This window comes from Crocodylus siamensis, chromosome 1, assembly GCF_052110815.1.
Source record: "Crocodylus siamensis isolate JL-2025a chromosome 1, ASM5211081v1, whole genome shotgun sequence".
NCBI classification, from domain to species: domain Eukaryota; kingdom Metazoa; phylum Chordata; order Crocodylia; family Crocodylidae; genus Crocodylus; species Crocodylus siamensis.
The window spans coordinates 423,926,971-423,945,654 of NC_143395.1; the positions used below are offsets into that span (position 1 = coordinate 423,926,971).

General features: G+C 55.2%; 1 protein-coding gene across 1 annotated transcript; it reads left to right on the forward strand.

Moving 5' to 3' along the window:
• Positions 1 to 249: 249 nt before the first annotated feature.
• On the forward strand, positions 250 to 8,192 carry LOC149875709 (uncharacterized). Its single transcript, XM_090031064.1, has 6 exons — positions 250 to 393; positions 1,331 to 1,539; positions 2,500 to 2,672; positions 3,121 to 3,247; positions 4,602 to 4,709; positions 5,916 to 8,192. Exons 1-6 carry the CDS (start codon positions 278 to 280, stop codon positions 7,778 to 7,780), a joined length of 2,598 nt encoding a protein of 865 aa, XP_089887190.1. The 5' UTR covers positions 250 to 277; the 3' UTR covers positions 7,781 to 8,192.
• The last annotated feature ends 10,492 nt before the right edge of the window (positions 8,193 to 18,684 follow it).

Here is an 18,684-nt window from a genome sequence, read left to right on the forward strand (position 1 = left end):
TGGGGCTCAGGTGTCCCACCTCAGGGCGCAGGTCAGGTGACCCCTTCTCGCCTGTCTGTCAACCTGGTTGCCCCGGGTTACCCGAAGCCCCGTTGTTCGGGCGCTGACCTCATGGCTCGGGGCCGGGCCGGACTCCCAGAGGTGCCCAGGCTGCTGTTTAAACCGATTGGCTGGCATCCAACACCTGCCTTGATTGGACCTGGAAAGGTGATGTCATGAGAGAGCACTGGGCTGCAGCCAATGGAGCTGCTTCTGGTGGGAACTTAGTGATGAGGTCATGAAGAGTGATTGGAGAGCCCCCCTTGGGGGAGGTGGGGGTGCCTCTGGAAGCTCCCTGGCCGGCTGTGAAGTGCCTGCCCGCGGGGGCAGCTCGCTCAGCCTCCGGATGAACTCGTGAGTGACCTGCTGGAGACCTGTCTAGATCACAGCTTGCCGGGAAGGAGATGCAGGATCAAAGGCTGCCCAGCCGCAGTTTCCTCTGGGGTTACTCCATCCTGCCTCCTTTCCCCAAGCCTTGCTTCTGTAGCCGGTAAAGGTCTCCGCAGTACCGGCCGTGGTGGACTGACTCGGAGAGGGATGAGGGTCCCCTTGGTCCGGCTGACTAAGGGCGGCTGCTTTTTGTGCTTCAGGCCGGGGGAAGCACCCCCAGTCTTCGCAGTGGGGTCTATAAGGCCTGTGCATCCCAGGGGGCACAGGGCTGTGGAGAGACCAGGACTCCTGGGTGGCGGCGGCAGTACCCCCAAGCTTGCAGCTGTGCCCTTGGAAGGCGGTTGGCCACACAGGAGGCACCCCCAGGGTGGGACTTGGAGCTGGGCGGGTGGCTTGGCCCAGGAGCACCCACTACTGCCCTGCCACATCATATACCTTTGAATGGTTCATGCTGAAAGTAGCACCCTGAAATATACTGTGACAAACATCCCCAAGGGTGGCAGGGTCTGTGTGCTGCAGGCTGCACAGGGCCGTAACACAGACTAATGCCCGGGTGGTGGCAGTGTTACCCCAGACCTGCAGGAGTTCTCTAGGAGTGGGGGCGACCGGCTGTAGGCACCCCTGAGCAGGCTCCCGAAGCGTGGTTTTCGGGTGCCACAGTGAGCTGGCTGGCTCTGTGTAGTAGCACCCCCTACTGGGTCATCACAGGTATAGTGTGGAGACCTGTGCCAGAGCCGGCCTGGCCCACAGGTATCAGCTGGGGCAGGCATGGGGAGAAAAGCCCCAAAGTCCAGCATTTCCCCCTGATCCTGTGTGCTGCTGTCTCTACCTCCATGCATCTGTTCCCTGCCAGCCAGTCTCCCCCGTCCCAGCCCCCGTGACACATGGATGTGGTCCCCAGGTCCAGCCAGGTGATGGCGCAGGAGACGTGCTCACACGAGGTGCAGCCCAGCGGGGCACTGCAGGGACCTGCCGAGTCCTGGTCGCAGTGGCCGAAGGCCCATGACGCGGACATGGCTGTGGAGAAGGGAGGACGGAAGGACGCCCCAGGGGCTCAGGACAAGCCACCTTGTGTCCCCAGAGAGGAGTCCCCACCCCAGCAGCCATCAGGTACGGGGCCGGACACAGATCAGGGCAGGGGTCCGGGTGCCTATGGGGCTGTCCCATGTGTGGGGGGAGCGGCTCAAGTGTCTGCCCCGGCTGCAACAGGGCTGTGGTATTTGTAAGCCCGTGGCCAAGGTGGCCCAGAGCTGTGGTCTATGGTGGCAGGTCCCAGGCTGGCCCTGCTCTTTCTCCCTGCACGTGTGCAGCACCCGGCACAGAGCCTTTGTCCTGGGGGCTTGTCAAGCTGCCATGGGAACAGTCAAGGGTCTAATCCATGTTCCCACCGTCAGTGCCCCCTACCTCCTTTCTCATGCCCCGGGAGCCCTCTGTGCTCACGCAGGGGCTGGGGCGGGTGTTGGGAAATGGGATTCCCCAGGGATACCTGCTGGGTTCAGGTCCAGCTCACGCCAGGCCTCTGTCCTGCTGCCGACTGCCCGGAGCAGAGGCCTGGGAGCCGTCAGCAGGCGAAAGCTCCTCGGGCCGGTGCCCCGGACCAGGCCCTTCCCCGGCTTGGCCCCTTGCAGCAGGAGCGGGCACCGTGCGTCTGCGGAGGGGTCTCTGCCAGGACCTTCGGTGGGGTCCGAGCCGCAGGAGATCGGCTGTTCCTGTCCTCCCCGCGCCCCTGGCCGCCCTGTCCATGCCACAGGCCTCGCGTTTCCCGTGCCCTGCCCGTACAAGCTGGACGTGACGCAGCACCAAGGTCCCTGCAGCTTGTCTCCCAGGGAGAGATGGCCCTGCTAGCTGGGCCCTGCTGCAGCGCCGTGATCCCACCCCGTGCTGGGGCAGAGTCACGGGGCTGTGGGGGTCCATTAGCAGGAGGCGTGGGGCTCGGAGTTGTCCTTCTCGCTTGTGTGCCCTGCCCTGAGGCCTCCGGCTGCCGTGGTGCCAGGCCAGGGCAGGAACCCAGCAGGGCTGTCCCCTCCCGCAGCGCCAGGGCTCACCTGCGCCCGCTCTTCCCCCGCGCAGGTGCTGGGACGCTGAGCAGAGCCGAGCAGCAGCCTGGTGAGGACAGGCCCGCGCGCCTGGAGCTGCAGAGGACTTGCGCGGGCAGCCTGGGAGAGAGGGGCTCCCTGCCCCCGGAGCCGGGCCCAGGGCAGAAGGGGCAGGGCAGCCCGTGGCAGGCAAGGGAGAGCCTGGAGGTGAGCAGGGCCCCAGGTGCAGCGGGGGTGGGAGCGCAGCTGGGGCAGAGCCAGGGGCGCAGGGAAGAGTTTGGGGAGCGGGGTGACGGAGGTGCAGACGAACCAAGCTGGCACGAGCCGGAGCTCGCTGCCCAGCACCCATGTCCAGGGGTGCTGGCACGGGAAGGCCTGGGCAGAGTCCATGGGGCAGGGTCCCTGCCTCGAACCAGGCTGCCTGGGCTGCCTCCACGAAGCAAGGAAATGGCAGGGGATGAGCTGGGCCAGGGCAGACACATGAGCTCCTGTGTCCACGGCTGCATCCACATCCCACATCTGCAGAGTGATGGGAAGTTTTGCTCCCTCCCTGGCAGGGCCAAGGTGGGAGACAGCTGTAGTGCAGAGTGAGTGCAGATGGGGCTGGGGGCAGCTGGGGCAGGAGACACTGATGGTGCAACGCTTGTGCCCGCAGCTCCCAGCGGTGTTTGCGGACGTGGCAGTGTATTTCACACGGGAGGAGTGGGAGCTGCTGGATGATGAAGGCAAGGAGCTTTACCGGGACCAGATGCTGAGGAATTACCGAGCCCTCGTTTCCCTGGGTAAGGCTCTGCTCCTCGCCTCTCCCTGCAGCCTTGTGAGCTCCAACATTTCTTCTTGTCTCCTTGTTTTTCAACTGCCTCCTCCTCATGTCCGGGGGTTGAACCCCACATCCTGCCCACTGCTGTGTGGGGGATCCGGCCTCCCACGTTTCACACTGATATCTCCTCCCTTTCACCCAGCCGCCTTCCCCTGAGTCTTCCCCATTCGTGTCACTTAGCAGCGTGGTCTCCCTTTGCCTTCCCAGCGCCTTCCCCCAAAGGATTTCCTTAGGGAAGGGCTTCTTCTACCACAAATCCTCTGGGCCGCTTTTCTGACCCCCTTCTCTCCAGATCTTGCAGACTGTTTTCCTCCACTGTCTGTTTCAAGAGTCTGGAGGATTTGTCCATTCCTTCCCTTTCCTCCCCAATTTTGGGTTGGCTGCAGCCCTCCACCCTGTTCCCCCCTTCCACTGGTGCTGCCCTCGGTGCCCAGTCTGGCTCAGGCTCTGCTGGGAATAGCCCTATAAAGCCCCAGCTTGCCCCACGTGCCTTCCTGGATGAGCAGCAGGAGCAGCAATGGGAGCCGCCGGATGAGCCGGCGAATGAGCAGTGCACAGCGCTGGAAGCAGACTTCCCCTCCCCTGGCCCCCCGGACAAGCTGTGGCTCTGCCCCCGCTCACTCCACCCCGACTAGGCAGCGCTTTCCCCAGCCCCGGCATCACTGCTTCCAGCACTGTGGGGGCTTTCATCATCCGCCCCCATTCCCCTTCCGCCCACCCCTCCCCTTCCAGGAAACCAGATGGACCAGCTGGCCGCTCTCCACGCTGCCGGCCGTGCTCCTCACTGCCTATGTGCTGCGCTCCGGCTGCGCTCAGCACTGACCCTTTATCAGCCAAATTATTGGCTGCTTGAGGCTGACTTCCGATATAGATCATTTTGTTTATATCGGTGTTGATCCGATATCGGACCGATGTATCGGTGTACCTGTCCTGCTTTTCTTTACCTGCCCTGGGGGCTCTGTCATGACACCTCCTTGCATCCTTGGCCTGAACTTTCTTGTTGGGGGTCCTCTCCAAAGGAAGTCTCTCCGTCCTCCTGCACCCTCCCCCCCATCCCTGGAGACCGTTGGTTTCATAGCCTTTTCTGCCTCCGAGCGGTTGGTGCTTTGTTGCCTACAGCCATCCCTCCACTACCTGGGTGACACGGACCATCATATATCGAAGGCTTCTCCCTCCAGTGTCTTCCCTTTCACCCAAAACATCCACCCTCCTTTTTCCTCCAAGGCCCTAGGAGAATCCATGAGTTGATTGCATTGTGACTGGTTATTCTGCATGCAGTACCCACTCGCTAACCCTCTAACCCCTGCCCCAAACAGGATACCGAGGTCCCACCCCTGACTTAATCTGCCGTCTCCAGCAAGGACAGGGGGAGCTCTGGGTCTGTGCTAAAGAGGAAATCTCAAGGCGGGAGGACCTGGCTGCAGGTGAGTTGTGGCGATCCCATCTCCCCAGCTCCCCCTCCCAGAAATGTTCCTTGCCCCGAGTGACGGGGGTTGGAAACTGCAGAGCTGCCCAGTGCTGCCCTTGCGGGGGCTGACCTCGCATAGCTTATGCTGCGACGTGTGCAGGCAGGTGGTGTTTCCACTCCACGAAGTGAAAGCTATGGAGACAAGCAGCTGTCCGTTTGTTGTCGTCTTCTTCAGGCACAGATCTGGTTTCCTTGGGGTACCAGGACCTTCCGTTCCCATCCTCAGTCCGCGATGTAAGACTTGATTGCCAAGCCCAAGTTAGCCATAGCTGTACATCACCCTTTCCCAGGGCATGATGGGTTTTGCAGTCCCCCCTGGAAATCTACCTGGTTGGCACAAGCTCTTTGCAGCCATTATTGCTGGATAGGAGAGAGCCTGCAGCTATCCCTGGTTTCTCCTGGTCAGGTTACCTGGGAACACTGGAAGTGTTATATCCAAGTCTCAGGTTTTGTGGGGTGTGTGGTGTTTGAACCAGACTCTTCCCCTTCCTCTTTCATCCTGGGGGTCATGAGTGTCACAGGCCGTGAGACTTGGCACAGTGTCCATGTGCAGGTAATGCCAAGGCATTTTCCCCGCTGCAGACTTCAGTGACTTGGAGGTCATCTGGGACTTGTCAGCAGAGGACACCTCCATAGCTCATCCCTGTCCCAAGCCCATTCCTTGGAAGAGGTTGGAAGCAGAGCCCTGCTGCTTTGCCAAGAGACAGCCCCTGCTCTAAATCCTCCCTTTACAAAATATTTCTTGGAGGGATGAAGGAGGAAAACTATGGTCTTCTTCCACCAAGCAGAAGCAGCCCTCGTGTGAAGGACGGAAGCAGCGGGGCCAGTGTGAGCCCGGGCTCCCCACGCCTGCTGACGAAGCCCAGAAAGTCATCGTGAGGCTGTTCACCCCTGTAGCCAGATGCTGCTCTCAGCACTGCCAGAGATCAAGGGCGAGCACTGGAGAGCAGTCTCACCAATGCCCTTTGGTTTCTGGGGCGTGCCGGCCCCATCAGGTGGAGGGCTCGGCATCATCTTCCCCCTGTACCTACCAGTTGTGTGCAATAAGGCAGCCCCTAGAGAGCCGTTTTCTTTCTGCCTCTAGTCTGCTTCTCAGCCTGTTAGAGCATGAAGCCACTCCGGCAATGCAGAGACTAACGTGGAGTTTTTCTTCCCCCCATAGGAGGTGCCTGGTTTCCTTCCCAAGGTGAGCAGCAGCCTCCTGAGGAAGGCTATGTGTGCAGCTCGGGACTGGTCAAGCACCAACCTGTGCAGAGAGAGAAGCATCAGTACTACTGTGTCCCGTGTGGTAAGACCTTCATCGATTTCTCCTCCCTGGCTCAGCACCAGCACATCCATTTGGGGAGGAAGACACACCGCTGCACGGAGTGCAGGAAGAGCTTTGCCAGCCAACATGACCTGTCCCAGCACCAGTGTGCGCAGAGCGGGCAGCTGCAACGCCAGTGCACTGAGTGTGGAAAGAGCTTCAAGCAGCCCTCCGACCTGGCCAGGCACAGTCACGTGCACTCAGGGGAGAAGCCACATCAGTGCTCGGTGTGTGGGAAAAGCTTTGCCCACTCCTCCAGCCTGCCCGGACACCAGCACATCCACATCAGGGACAAACCACGTCAGTGTCTTGAGTGTGGGAAGAAGTTTACCTGCCCTTCCCACCTGGCTAAGCACCAATGTATCCACACAGGAGAGAAACCACATCAGTGCTGTGTGTGTGGGAAGAGATTTACCCAGTATGGGTCCCTGGCCCAGCACAAGCGCATCCACACAGGGGAGAAACCACATGAATGCTTTGAGTGTGGGAAGAGATTCAGGAGATCCGACTGCCTGACCCGGCACCAGCGCATCCACACCGGGGAGAAGCCACATGAGTGCTCTGAGTGTGGGAAGACATTCTCCCACTCTGGGTCCCTGGCTCACCACTACCGTACCCACATGGGGGAGAAGCCCCACCAGTGCTCACTGTGTGGGATGAGATTCAGGAGATCCGACTCCATGGCCCAGCACCAGCTCATCCACACAGAGGTGAAACCGCATCAGTGCTCGGTGTGTGGGAAGAGATTCACAAGATCCGACGCCATGACCCGGCACCAGCGCATCCACACAGAGGAGAAACCACATCAATGCTTGGTGTGTGGGAAGAGATTCAGGAGATCCGGCTCCATGGCCGAGCATCAGCGCATCCACACAGGGGAGAAGCCACATCAGTGCTCTGAGTGTGGGAAGAGATTCAGCCACTCTGACACCTTGGCCAAACACCGCCGTATCCACACAGGGGAGAAGCTACATCAGTGCCCTGAGTGTGGGAAGAGATTCACTGAATCTAAAACCCTGGCCAGACACCGCCATATCCACACAGGAGAGAAGCCACATCAGTGCTCAGTGTGTGGGAAGAGATTCACTCAGTCCAGCTCCATGGCCCAGCACCAGCTCATCCACACAGGGGAGAAGCCGCATCAGTGCTCTGAGTGTGGCAAGAGGTTCACCCACTCTGCCACCCTGACCAAACACCAGCGCATCCACACAGGAGAGAAGCTACATCATTGCTCTGAGTGCGGGAAGAAATTCATCAAATCCAGCCACCTGGCTGAACACCAGCTCATTCACACAGGGGAGAAGCCACATCAGTGCTCAGTGTGTGGGAAGAGGTTTGCCCACTCTGCCAACCTGGCCAAACACCACCGTATCCACACAGGGGAGAAGCCACATCAGTGCTCAGTGTGTGGCAAGACATTTACTCAGTCTAGCGCTCTGGCCCTGCACCGCCATGTCCACACAGGGGAGAAACCACATCAGTGCTCGGTGTGTGGGAAGAGGTTCACTTGCTCCTCCAACTTGGCCAAGCACCAGCGCATCCACACAGGGGAGAAGCCATATCAGTGCGCTGAGTGTGGGAAGAGGTTCACCCGATCTGACTACCTTGCCCAGCGCCACCGTGTCCACACAAGGGCGAAGAGCTCTGTGCGTGGAAAGAGTTTCAGTCACTCCTCCAATGTAACCCAGAACCAGTACATCCACACCCAGGAGCCTCCATAATCCTGCCAGCAATGCAGGAAGGGTTTGCAGATGCCCACCGGCTCAGTGCCTCGCAGTGTCTGCATTCAGGCAAGAAGCCTTATGTTGGTGGAGTGCAGAAAGGTGTCACCCAGCCTTCGGCCCTTGGAGGGCACTGCAGAACCTCAAGGACACGGATCCTGGCCCTCAAGGTTTGCTTGGTGATGATGGTTGAGCAGGAAACACCAAAGGCATACATCTGCCCAGATGCTGAAGAAGTGCCTTCACTATAGGTGCCCTCCCCAGGACAGCTGGCTGCATATAATACCTAGGGTCTGTCCTGGGCTGTCTTCCAATATCGTCCTCCCTCCTGGTCCCAAGCTTTCCAGAGCTGTGTACGCTGCATGGCAGTGAGATGGGAATAAAGCAGGGCCTCGAACCATTCCAGAGCTGATCTCTGATTTCCCAGCCCCTTCTCTTTCCAGATGATTCACCATACTGCAGGGGTTGTAGCTAACCCTGGGGAGCTGGAGTTGGCCACACATGAGGCATTGATCCCATGTCCTGCTGTACTGCAAGGATGCCATCCGGGGGGGTTTGAAGGGACCTCCTGCGCGGAGGGAGTTGAGTCCCTTTTCTGGGTGAAATGAGGTAGGCAGGGTGAAGGAGGTGCAGCCTGTGCAGGGTGGGGAAAGCATGAGGACATGCTCTGCATGAAATGCAGCATGTTGTAATCTCGCATGATGAATTTTGATGGTTCTTTGCGGGTGCCAAAGCCCTTTGGCTCCATGGTTGTCCTGTAGGGGCAACTCCAAGTGGCTAACAACCCACCACTGAACATACATACTTTTTCATTCCTCTTGCCCGTAATTGTCCTCTCTGCTGATCCCTCCCAGTGTATAAATCCAGCCCCACTTTTCCTGTATTACAGTGTTTAAGGAAATAACCTGGTGACTTTTGAGTGAGCCTCAGTTGCGTCTTCACAAGGCCTGAGTTCAGAGCCTGCCTCCTGGTTTTGTGACACAGCCTGATAGAGAGGTGGATGGTGTGTTACACACATAGATGTATAAATGCTTGTGTTCAGGGCCCTGAGCAGGGTTGAATAGGAGCACAATGAGGCACCTAAGTCCACCAAGGTCCCTCCTAGACAAACCGGATCAGGCCCCATGTAGGGATTTTTCCAGCTTCCCTTTCTGCAAAGGGAATGGCCAAATGACTGCATCTCTTCTGCAGCACCTCCAGCAAGTGACTGGAAACATGGGAAAGTCTAGCTAGGAACCTGCTAATGAGGTGAGGACTCCACTTCCCCCATAGCTACAGCCATGTTGGGCTACAATTCCCATATGGATGATGGCATATGCACGGGGAGGGACAGAGCCAGTCAATCTTTCCTTTTAATTCTTCTCCCTTTGGTTCAGTTTCCAGAGACCCAAAGGGCTGCTGATCAAGGTGAAGTTGGAGATGATTATTTAGAGCCCAGTTTCCCATGGCACTAAGATGTAGGGAGACATGAGCATGCTAGAAGAGAGGGACAGGGTACAACTAGATTTCGACAGGTTACAGAGGTGGGCGGATAAGAAAAGGATGGGTTTCAATATGGACAAGTGCAAGGTGTTGCACCCGGGGAGGAAGAACCAGCAGGAGACCTACAGGCTGGGGAACTCCCTTCTTGTCAGTACAGAAGCGGAAAAGGATCTTGGAGTCATCATTGACATCAAGATGAACATGGGCCGGCAGTGTGGGGACGCAGTCAGGAAGGCCAACCGCACCTTGTCATGCATCCACGGATGCATCTCGAGCAGGTCCAGGGAGGTGATCCTCCCTCTCTATGCAGCACTGGTCAGGCCGCAGCTGGAGTACTGCATCCGGTTCTGGGCGCCGCACTTCAGAAGGGATGTGGACAACATGGAGAGCGTCCAGAGGAGGCCGCTCATATGATCAGGGGGCAGCTGGGCAGGCCCTATGAGGAGAGGCTACAGGACCTGAACCTGTTCAGCCTCCAGAAGAGAAGGCTGAGAGGGGATCTGGTGGCCACCTATAAACTTGCCAAGGGGGACTAGCAGGCATTGGGAGAGTCCGTGTTCCTCCAAGCATTACCAGGAGTAACAAGGAACAACAGCCATAAGTTGAGAGTAGGTTCAGTCTAGATATCAGGATGCACTACTTCACTGTCAGGGCGGCTAGGATCTGGAACCAACTTCCAAGGGAAGTGGTGCTTGCCCCTACCCTGGGGGTCTTCAAAAGGAGGCTAGACAGCCACCTAGCTGGGGTTATTTGACCCCAGCATCCTTTTCTGCCCATGGCAGGGGGTTGGACTAGATGATCTGCTTAGGTCCCTTCTGACCCTACCAACTATGAAACATCCCACGTAGCCTGTGTTGGGTTTATTGCTAACTTTGCTCATGTGATTTGCCCTCTCACCATCCTACTGTGTCAAAACCTCTGGTTTTACTGGTCGATGGAAACCTAGTGAGCCTCTGAATATCTGAAATGGGACTTCACCTCTGCCCCTGTCCTAGTTCATCCAGACCCAGCCTTTGCATTCATGGTAGTAATAGATGCATCTAACACCACAATAAGTACGGTGCTCTCCCAATGGCAGGGCCTAGGCCACAATCTGAATCCCTCATCTTCTGTTCCTGTAATCTCCGTGGCAGAACCAAACCTGGAGCTCCTGACCTGTGAGCTCATGGGCACGAGAGTGGCTCTTCCGAAGTGGTGATACTACTTTGAAAAAGTGTGGCACCAAGTACAGATCAGAAAAACCTGCAATATTTGCATATGTCTCAGGCATTCAACCAGAAGAAGCTTCTTCCCCTGTGACTTTCAAACAGTGTATGAGCTGGGGTCTAGACATGGGAAAAAGTTACTGTACCAGGGCACTAATATGTGCCTTAAGGCTGAAGAAGCCTGGCCAGGGAGCTCTAGAGGCTCCCTTGCTGTAAGTTGCCTGGGTAGCAGTTTAAGGAAGTAATTGGCCACACCTGCCGACATCACCTGACCGGCAGGAGGCAGGTTTCTGGGATATATAAGCCCAGGCTATAGCTAGTAGACACACACTCTCTCTGTCAACTGACAGGGAAGGAGCTCCTGCCTGCTGAAGCTGAAACTACCTGAGACCTGGTGCTGCATGCCTAACTCTCCCAGTACAGCTTGCTCTGCTATCCAGGTGCTACATGACTACAGTGAGTCTCCCAGGTACCTACAATAGGGGTATGTTACTCTGAGTGCACGTTTGTCCCCTTAAAGAGGCATAGCACTGTTATTATTACTAGTATTTTAAGTTATAGCCTAGGGGCTTGTGCTTGTGTTCATGTTTATCCCAGAGGATTGGGATGAGGCTAAAAGGGGAGGTTTGGAGGCCTCATTCGTGCCTGGAGAGAGAAGGCATATGATTTGGTAGAGCCCAGTGTCAGGAACAGCAAGCATAGTACCAGAGGAGCGCAGCCACAGGGGTGCAGTGAGCCTCATAGCACCAGAGGGATGCAGCTAAGGGCGTGCAGGATCAGATGCCCAGGAGACAGGCAGTGAGCTAGGCATCCGAGAGAAAGACACACAAAGCCAGTCAGCCGAGAACTCGGTGCCTACGTGTTGCAGAGAGACAGGAACCAGGGGGAGCAACACCAGGTGTGTATAGAGTTGGTGACAGTAGTAACACCTGCGAGGCATGGGACATGTGCAGGGGAGGTCAGAGTCTGTATGCACTGTCCAGTACAGCTGGGTGCATGAAGCACAGTTTCCTGCTTAATGAACAACTTAATTATTTACTAACAAGGCATGGCAGGCGAGACAGGGGGCAGACTGCCCAAGACAGGTGGGTAGGCTGACGCAGATGTCAGCCTCAGGATGTGCCCCTATCACAGTTACATATTAGAAAACTACACATCAAACCATTGATTAATACCCTCTGAGATTGATGCTCCAGCCAGTTTTCTATACACTCTGCAGTCCATTCATCCAGGCCGTACTTCCCTAGCTTGCCTGGAAGAATGTTGAGGGAGACTGTATCAAAAACATTGCTAAAATCAAGGCGTACCACATCCACCGGTCTCCTTGAGGATCTGCTCCATGATTTTTCCAGGGGCTGAGGTGAGGCTGGCTGGTCTGTAGTTCCCTGGATCCTCCTTTTTCCCTTTCTTAAATATGGGCTCCATGTTTACCCTTTTCCAGTCATCCGGGACCTCTCCTAATTGCCATGTGTTTTCAAAGATGATGGCAAGGGGCACTGCAATCACACCAGCCAACTCCCTCAGCACCCTCGGGTGCATCCCATCTGGCCACATGGACTTGTATGCATCCAGGTTTTCTAAATAGTCCCTAAGTTGTTCTTTCACCTCTGAAGCTGCTCACCTCCTCCCCAAACTGTGCAGCCCAGTACAATAGACTGGGAGCTGCCCTTGCCTGTGAAGACTGAGGTGCAAAAGGCACTGCAGCCTTTCTGCATCCTCTATCACTAGGTTGCTTCCCTCCATTCAGGAAGGGACCCACACTTTCCCCGATCCTCCTCTTGCTACCGACATACTTGTAGAAACCCTTTTCCCCTTCACATCCTTTGCTAGCTGCAACTCCAGTTCTGCTTTGGCCTTCCTGACTTCACCCCTGCATGCCCGACAGTGCTCTTGTTCTCCTTCCTAGTTTGTCCAAGTTCCCATTTGTAAGCATCCTTTTTATGATTTAGTTTCCTGAAGAGTTAGCTGGTCTTCTGCCATAGTTGCTAGTCTTCCTGTGCATCAGGATGGCTCGTTCCTGCACTCTCAGTAAGGCTTCCTTAAAGTACAGCTTGGACTCGTCTCCCCATCAGACTGGCTCCCCAGGGAATCCTGCCCAGGAGTTCCCTGAGTGAGTTGAAGTCTGCTTTTCTGAAGTCTTTACTCTCCATCCTCCTTTCCTCAGCATCTTGGACTCAATTATTTTGTGTTCTTTGCTGCCCAACTTGCCATCTACTACTACATTCCCCACCAATTTGTCCCTGTTTGTATGCAGCAGGTCAAGCAGAGCCCCTAGTTGGCTGCTTCAGTACTTGCACCAGGAAGTTTTCCCCAGTACTCTCCAAAAACTTCCTGAATTGCCTGTGCACTACTGTATTGCCCTTTCAACAGATGTCAGGGAGATTGAAGTCCCCCATGAGAACCAGGGCCTGTGACTGGGAAACTTCCTGTAGCTGTTTGAAGAAAACCTCATCCACCACTTCCTTCTGGTCTGGTGGTCTGTGGCAGACCCCTACCATGATATCATCCTGACGCATGTGCATGGGGTTACATCTTCGTTAGGAGCCCAATCATCACGTGATAACTAAAGCTGGATGGATGTAGTTTAACTGAACCAGATGCAGTTGAACCAGGTTCTGCAACTGATTTTGTAATGTCTGTCATGCTAATGGGATTTAGGTTCTGTCATCATTGACAGTTAATTTGTTTGTCCACCAGGTGTAGCTTCTGAGCATATAATTTCTTATCTCCATGCTTCCTTGTTGTGGTGGGTATACTGGGGGTAGGGGGTATATGCACAGGGGGAGAATGTGGACTGCATGTCCCAAGCAAGTGAAAAAATGCATGTGTGCTCCTCCTTCCAAGGTACAGATCCCTCCTGGAGGCTCATTTTGGTGGCATTGGGGCAGGCAACGGGGATGCCAGTCTTAAGTAGGGGTCAGCTAAAGGAGCTGCTGGGGGATAAAGCCACAGCCCTACCCTGTTAACGCCACAGGGACTCAAACATGGAGCAGTTACAGCAGCATGCAGGGGCTAAATGCTCAGCCCCACCAGGCAGCTGGTCATGCTCAGCCCCAGCCCAGTTTGGTCCCTCCATGATGACATCGATGAGTCAGGTGACCATGGGGAACTTATAGGAACCAGGATCCCCTGATAGTGGGACTAGAAAAGCTGTCCTGGGGGACTTGCTGCGTGTGTGTTGCTCCTCGGCCCTCCCTCTGTCTTGGTCCTACTTGATCCCAGCCTTGCAGTCCCTGCCTCTGCCCCTGCCCTACTTGGACCTCCCAGCTCTGTTCTCCCTTCCACCCTGACCACCATATTGCTTCAACCCTTGGCCTGATGACTTGGACACCATAGTTGCTGTGACCCCAGCCCGTGTGCAGTAACTTGTTAAATGTCTACCCATGGCCTGGTCAACCCTGACTCTCCCCCTGCTGCCAGAGGTGGGTCCAAATGGGGGTCAGGGTGTTGGGTACTAGGGTGTGGGTGGTCTATCCTAGGGGTTAGTTACTAGGGCTATGCTAAGCTTTGGTAGCCGATTCGATTCAGAGGAGATTCGGCTTGATTCGGCATCCGAATCTCCAAATCTGAAGACCCGTTAAAAGGTCCAAATCGAATTGGAAGCCTCCAAATAGATTCAGAGAGTCGGAAGGCTTGCAGGAAACAGAAACGGAGAAGAGGGAGGGGAGTGGGGCGATCTTTCATATATAGAAAAGGCGGGGGGGGGTGCTGCTTTGGAATTGACATCATTAGCTGGCCAATGACTGATCTTTCCCTGAGTTCCCTTCCAATCAGTGCTCTGGGGGAGGGACATAGAAACAACATATCAAGCTGTCTCTGAAGTGATCTGTGCCTTTTGTGAGCTGTCTCTCTTGGGCCAGCAGCATCTGAAAGGCTCTGGCTTGCTATGTAGTCTCTTGTTAGCTAGGCTCTGTTCTTGTAAGTTGTATCCAATCCTCGCCTACAATCCCCATTGTTATCCCTATCCATTCCTTTCAATGTATTCTTCTCCCCAAAATCCTCTTATTTGTTCTCGTTGATTCTTCCCCACCCACAAAAAGAAATCTGCATTTTCCCTGACAGTGTGCAGGAAAGTGCAACATATGTTATACACGCACACATTTTGCAACACACCAAACATTTATGAAGTGTGCTGCAAAGGCAGGTGCCAGGTCTTCCAGCAAGGGAGGGAGAGTGGGCAGAGGGAGAGCCGCAAGTTCCCCCTCTCCTTTGATGAGCGTCCAGGGTTCAGGCCCCATCGTACCAAGCGCCCGCACGCACCGCATTCAGCAGGGCGATGGTGCCTTCCCTGTATGAGGCATGCAGGAAGTACTTGAGGGAGGAGCTGTGCGAGGCAGGGCCGCAGGTAGCCTTGCACTTCACCTCCCACATCCGGAGCAGCTGGGGTGGAGATCACGCCTACCTCTCCCTCGCAGGGCACTGGTGTGACCAGTCAGGCCGTCGGTGGGCACTCCTTCAAGCCAAGATGATGGATGGGTCCCAGATGGCAAGGGAGACTGACCATGGAGCCAATATGGTCAAGGCAGTGCATGATGCCAACGTTGTTGCCATCTGCTGTGTGGCACACAAGTTCCACCTTGAAGTCAGGGATGCCTTGGAGGGGGACAGGGCCCCTGGTGATAGCGCTGTCACTACCAGCCAGCTTATTTTGAAATGCAGGAAGGTGGTGAGCTACTTCCACTGGAGCATCAAGGCAGGCAAGCTGCCTTGGGACAAACAGGCAGAGATGAACATACTGCAGCACAAAATGCAGGATGTGAAGACTCGGTGGCACTCCACATGCCTGATGCTGGAAAGGGTGGTTGAGCAATGGAAGGCCATCCATGAGATGGCCTTGGTCGGGGAGATTGGGATCAGTGGCCCCCCTTAACAAAACGGAGTGGGATACCCTCTCCCAGATCTTGGTGGTTCTCAAGCCCTTCCTCGAGGCTGCCGAGAGCCTCAGTGCTGGTGATGCCCTCCTTATCCAGGTGATCCCCGTAGTGAAGGAGCTTGAGAATAAATAGACAAGTTCCAGGGGATCGATGTTCCTGGCTGGGGTAGGCCGCTGTCGCCCGATGTGCAGGCACTGGTGACACAGCTGAAGGAGGACTTCAAAAAAAGCTGGATCTGTTGCGGTCCAGTACGGTCTACATGCATGTGCGGCGTGAGGGTGAAGGGGAGGATCTGCAGCAGCAAAACCCTCGGTCACTGGAGGGAGGTGCTGGTGAACGGAGTCAGGGAGGCAAAAGGGCAGAGGCGGGGGGACGTGGAAGAGGGGGATCCACTTTCCCATGCCAGCGCTCAGCCCACGAGTTAATTTCCGCCCCACAGCTGCTGTCAATGTGGGCCAAGGGCATGGCTTCAATGCTGGGGTCCAGACACCAGACCCCACCATTAGGTAGGTAGCATGGAGGCCTCAGTGGCTACCTATCCACCGACCAGTGCTCCAAGCGAGAGGGTGTTCAGCATTGCGGGGGATGTTGGGGCACCCCACTGCACCTGCTTGGATCCTGCTTTGGTGGAGCAGCTGGTGTTCCCAAAGGTGAACCTCCCGCTGCCGGGGTTCCCCAAGCTCCACATGCAGACGGACTGAGTGCCACCCTCCTCACTCTACATTTATTTGCTTTTTTGAATTTGCTTTTAGAAACTTGAGGTGCACTTTCACAGAAACCCCTGCACCACTCTGCGTGTAACCTGGCAGGTCTCATGCCATCACCAGAGGCTGCCATCCCTGCTGCATTCATCCCACTCGCACACAAGTAGTCACTGGACTCCAAGACCTCCCCTAGCACGTGACCCAGGGTGGGTGTAGTGACTTTCCCTCCGTTGTCTCCCATTCTGGTGGTCTATCTTGCTGCCTTGGACTTCGCCATCCTTCTGCCCGTTTGCTGAACTTTGGTTTGTCTGCTCCTGATTTTGAGTGTCAAAAGGTGAGAAATTTTTGCATGGCAGGTATTCATTTTCCTATTGAATTTAAGGGTTGGTTGTAGATCTCATATAGGGGACTACAGAAGAGTTAAGATCTAAATGGGAACATAATCATGAATACATGCCCCTCAGTTAATATTTACAGGTGTCTCTATAGCAGTTGGGATCATTAAACGTGTTTTATGAATAACTGTGTTACTGTGTCAGTATACAAAACAAAGGGCTTAGGTTGTGTCTGCACTGGTTGATGAAACAGGTGTGGGCAAAAGGAAAAGGCCCCAGACTGGATGTTTTCAATGAACTCTTCAGATTGAAAGTGCTTGTGCATACAGTGCTCTGTAGTGGGGCTACATGATACTATACTATAGTACTGGAGTAAAAACAGCTGAAAAAACTCCCAGAGCCTCCCACTGATACAGGGCAGGACCGAACAGATTGGGGTTCCCGGGCAAGGTGAAGGGGACAAGCAGAAACCCCTGGCAGGACAGAGGAGTGATGGATACCCACAGTGATGTAGGGGAGTGGCAGAGACCCCCATGGTGGGGGGGGGGCAGCAGAGACCCCCAGTGGAGCAATGGGCCCCCAGCAGCATGGCAGAGACCCCCCAGTGGAGCAGTGGGGACGGGGGGAGGGGGGGCAGTGAGTTGGAAATTCTCAGTTGTACACGGTAGGGGTGGGGGAACTATTGTGGATCGCTCTTCCCTGCCTACAAACTGGAGCCGAGAATGTGGCAAGTTAGAAAACGCTTGCGTGATTCTTCTCTTTGATCACACAAGGAGTGAAGCTGTTCACTTTTGGCTTGGGTATTTTTCCCCCATCTCTCTCTCCCCCGCTCTCTTTCTGCACCCACACTCAGGGCACCTCTGAAGCGGTGTCTCACGTTGTGCCGAGCCTCAGCAAGAGGCTACTGTCGATGCCGAGGAAAGCCCACATCTACCTCCCTAGGATCTCCCAGGCAGGGTTGTTTGTACAAGAGACGTGCAAACACCACTCGTTCTGGAGCAGGGCGGGTTTGGGTTCAAGCTCATGCTGCCGGCCGCTGGATGCCCAGTGTGTGTCTGTGATTAAAGGACGCTCCAGGGGCTGTACTCTTCAATGAGTGATGTTTGCATGCACCAGTGTCTGCCTCTGTGCTGTTTGCATGCCAATTGTACAGGCAACCCTTTCAAATTGCTCTCTGTCTTTAACACTGGGTTAAACAAAACTCATATTGGAGGTACTAAATTTAATATGCATCAGGAAAAGCCCATTACTGCATGTGTAGACGTGCCCTATGACTCTATGACTTGACTGTACAAGCACAAATATGGGGACCTAGTTGTCCTGCTGGAAAGTAAAGTAGCAGCAGAAGTGCGGCTCTCGTACTGGCTGTTGGCGTCTCTGTCCTCGCTGAGGGCTAATGATGTGTTCTCAGTAGCGAAGTCTCCGCAGCTGTGGGTCTGTCAAATAGTCATGGCCAGGAGATCCCAACACCAATCATATCTTAAAGAACTGGCAAAGATTTGGGCAAGGTTATTGTCTACACGCCATAGCCCAAACGTGACCTGACACACTAGATGTTCTTGCATGTGTGCCTGTGACAAGGTATCAGCACAACACCATGTAGGCTCTCTAGGCCAGTACAAAGGTCCCATGCTTTCTAATTTCCCTTTTCTACAGTGATCCAACAAATGACGTATTACATGCCACAAATATCTTGAATATCTTGAGCCATCTCGTGCTATGGGCTTGTTTAACATCTTGCTCGGGGTTTGCTGTTCCAGCCTGAGACGGGACTCTTCTCCGCCTTGTGCAGCCATCTCCCCCGTCCATCTCCTGGCGGGGGGGTCACCTGGCTGGCGTGTCACGTTCTGCTGCTATAAGGAGCTCGGGCGTTGGACACTTTCACCAGTCAGGCCTACTTCAGCCAGTGCATTTGTGTGAGTAGTGTGTGTGTATAGATAGAGAGATCCATGGTCCAGAATGCCCACACCTGGCTGGTTCCCTTGGTTAGGCTGTTCAGGTGTGGGGGATGTGCGGACTAAAGCTAGGACCCAAATGTTTTGGGACCTTGTGCCCAAACCAGGGGACAAATTGGGCTCCACACTTGCAAGGTCTGCTGAGGGAATATTACCACAATGCTGTTGTTTCTGTACCTTTTACCTGTTCCAACCTGTTGGCCCTTTTGACTTGCACACCCAACCCCTATGGTTTTCTACATACAACTGGGATTTCCCTCTTGCTTCTTGTGCCACTTTCTGGGCTGCAGGTTGCCACCTGGGTTTTTGTGATCTGTAAGCACCTGCACTTTGTGAGGAAAAAGTATTC

Coding starts and splice junctions, on each gene's coding strand:
- LOC149875709 (XM_090031064.1), top strand. CDS start 278: ATGAAGAGTGATTGGAGAGCCCCCCTTGGGGGAGGTGGGGGTGCCTCT. Junction 394..1,330: donor CTCAGCCTCCGGATGAACTC/GTGAGTGACCTG, acceptor TGTGGTCCCCAG/GTCCAGCCAGGTGATGGCGC. Junction 4,710..5,915: donor GCGGGAGGACCTGGCTGCAG/GTGAGTTGTGGC, acceptor TTCCCCCCATAG/GAGGTGCCTGGTTTCCTTCC.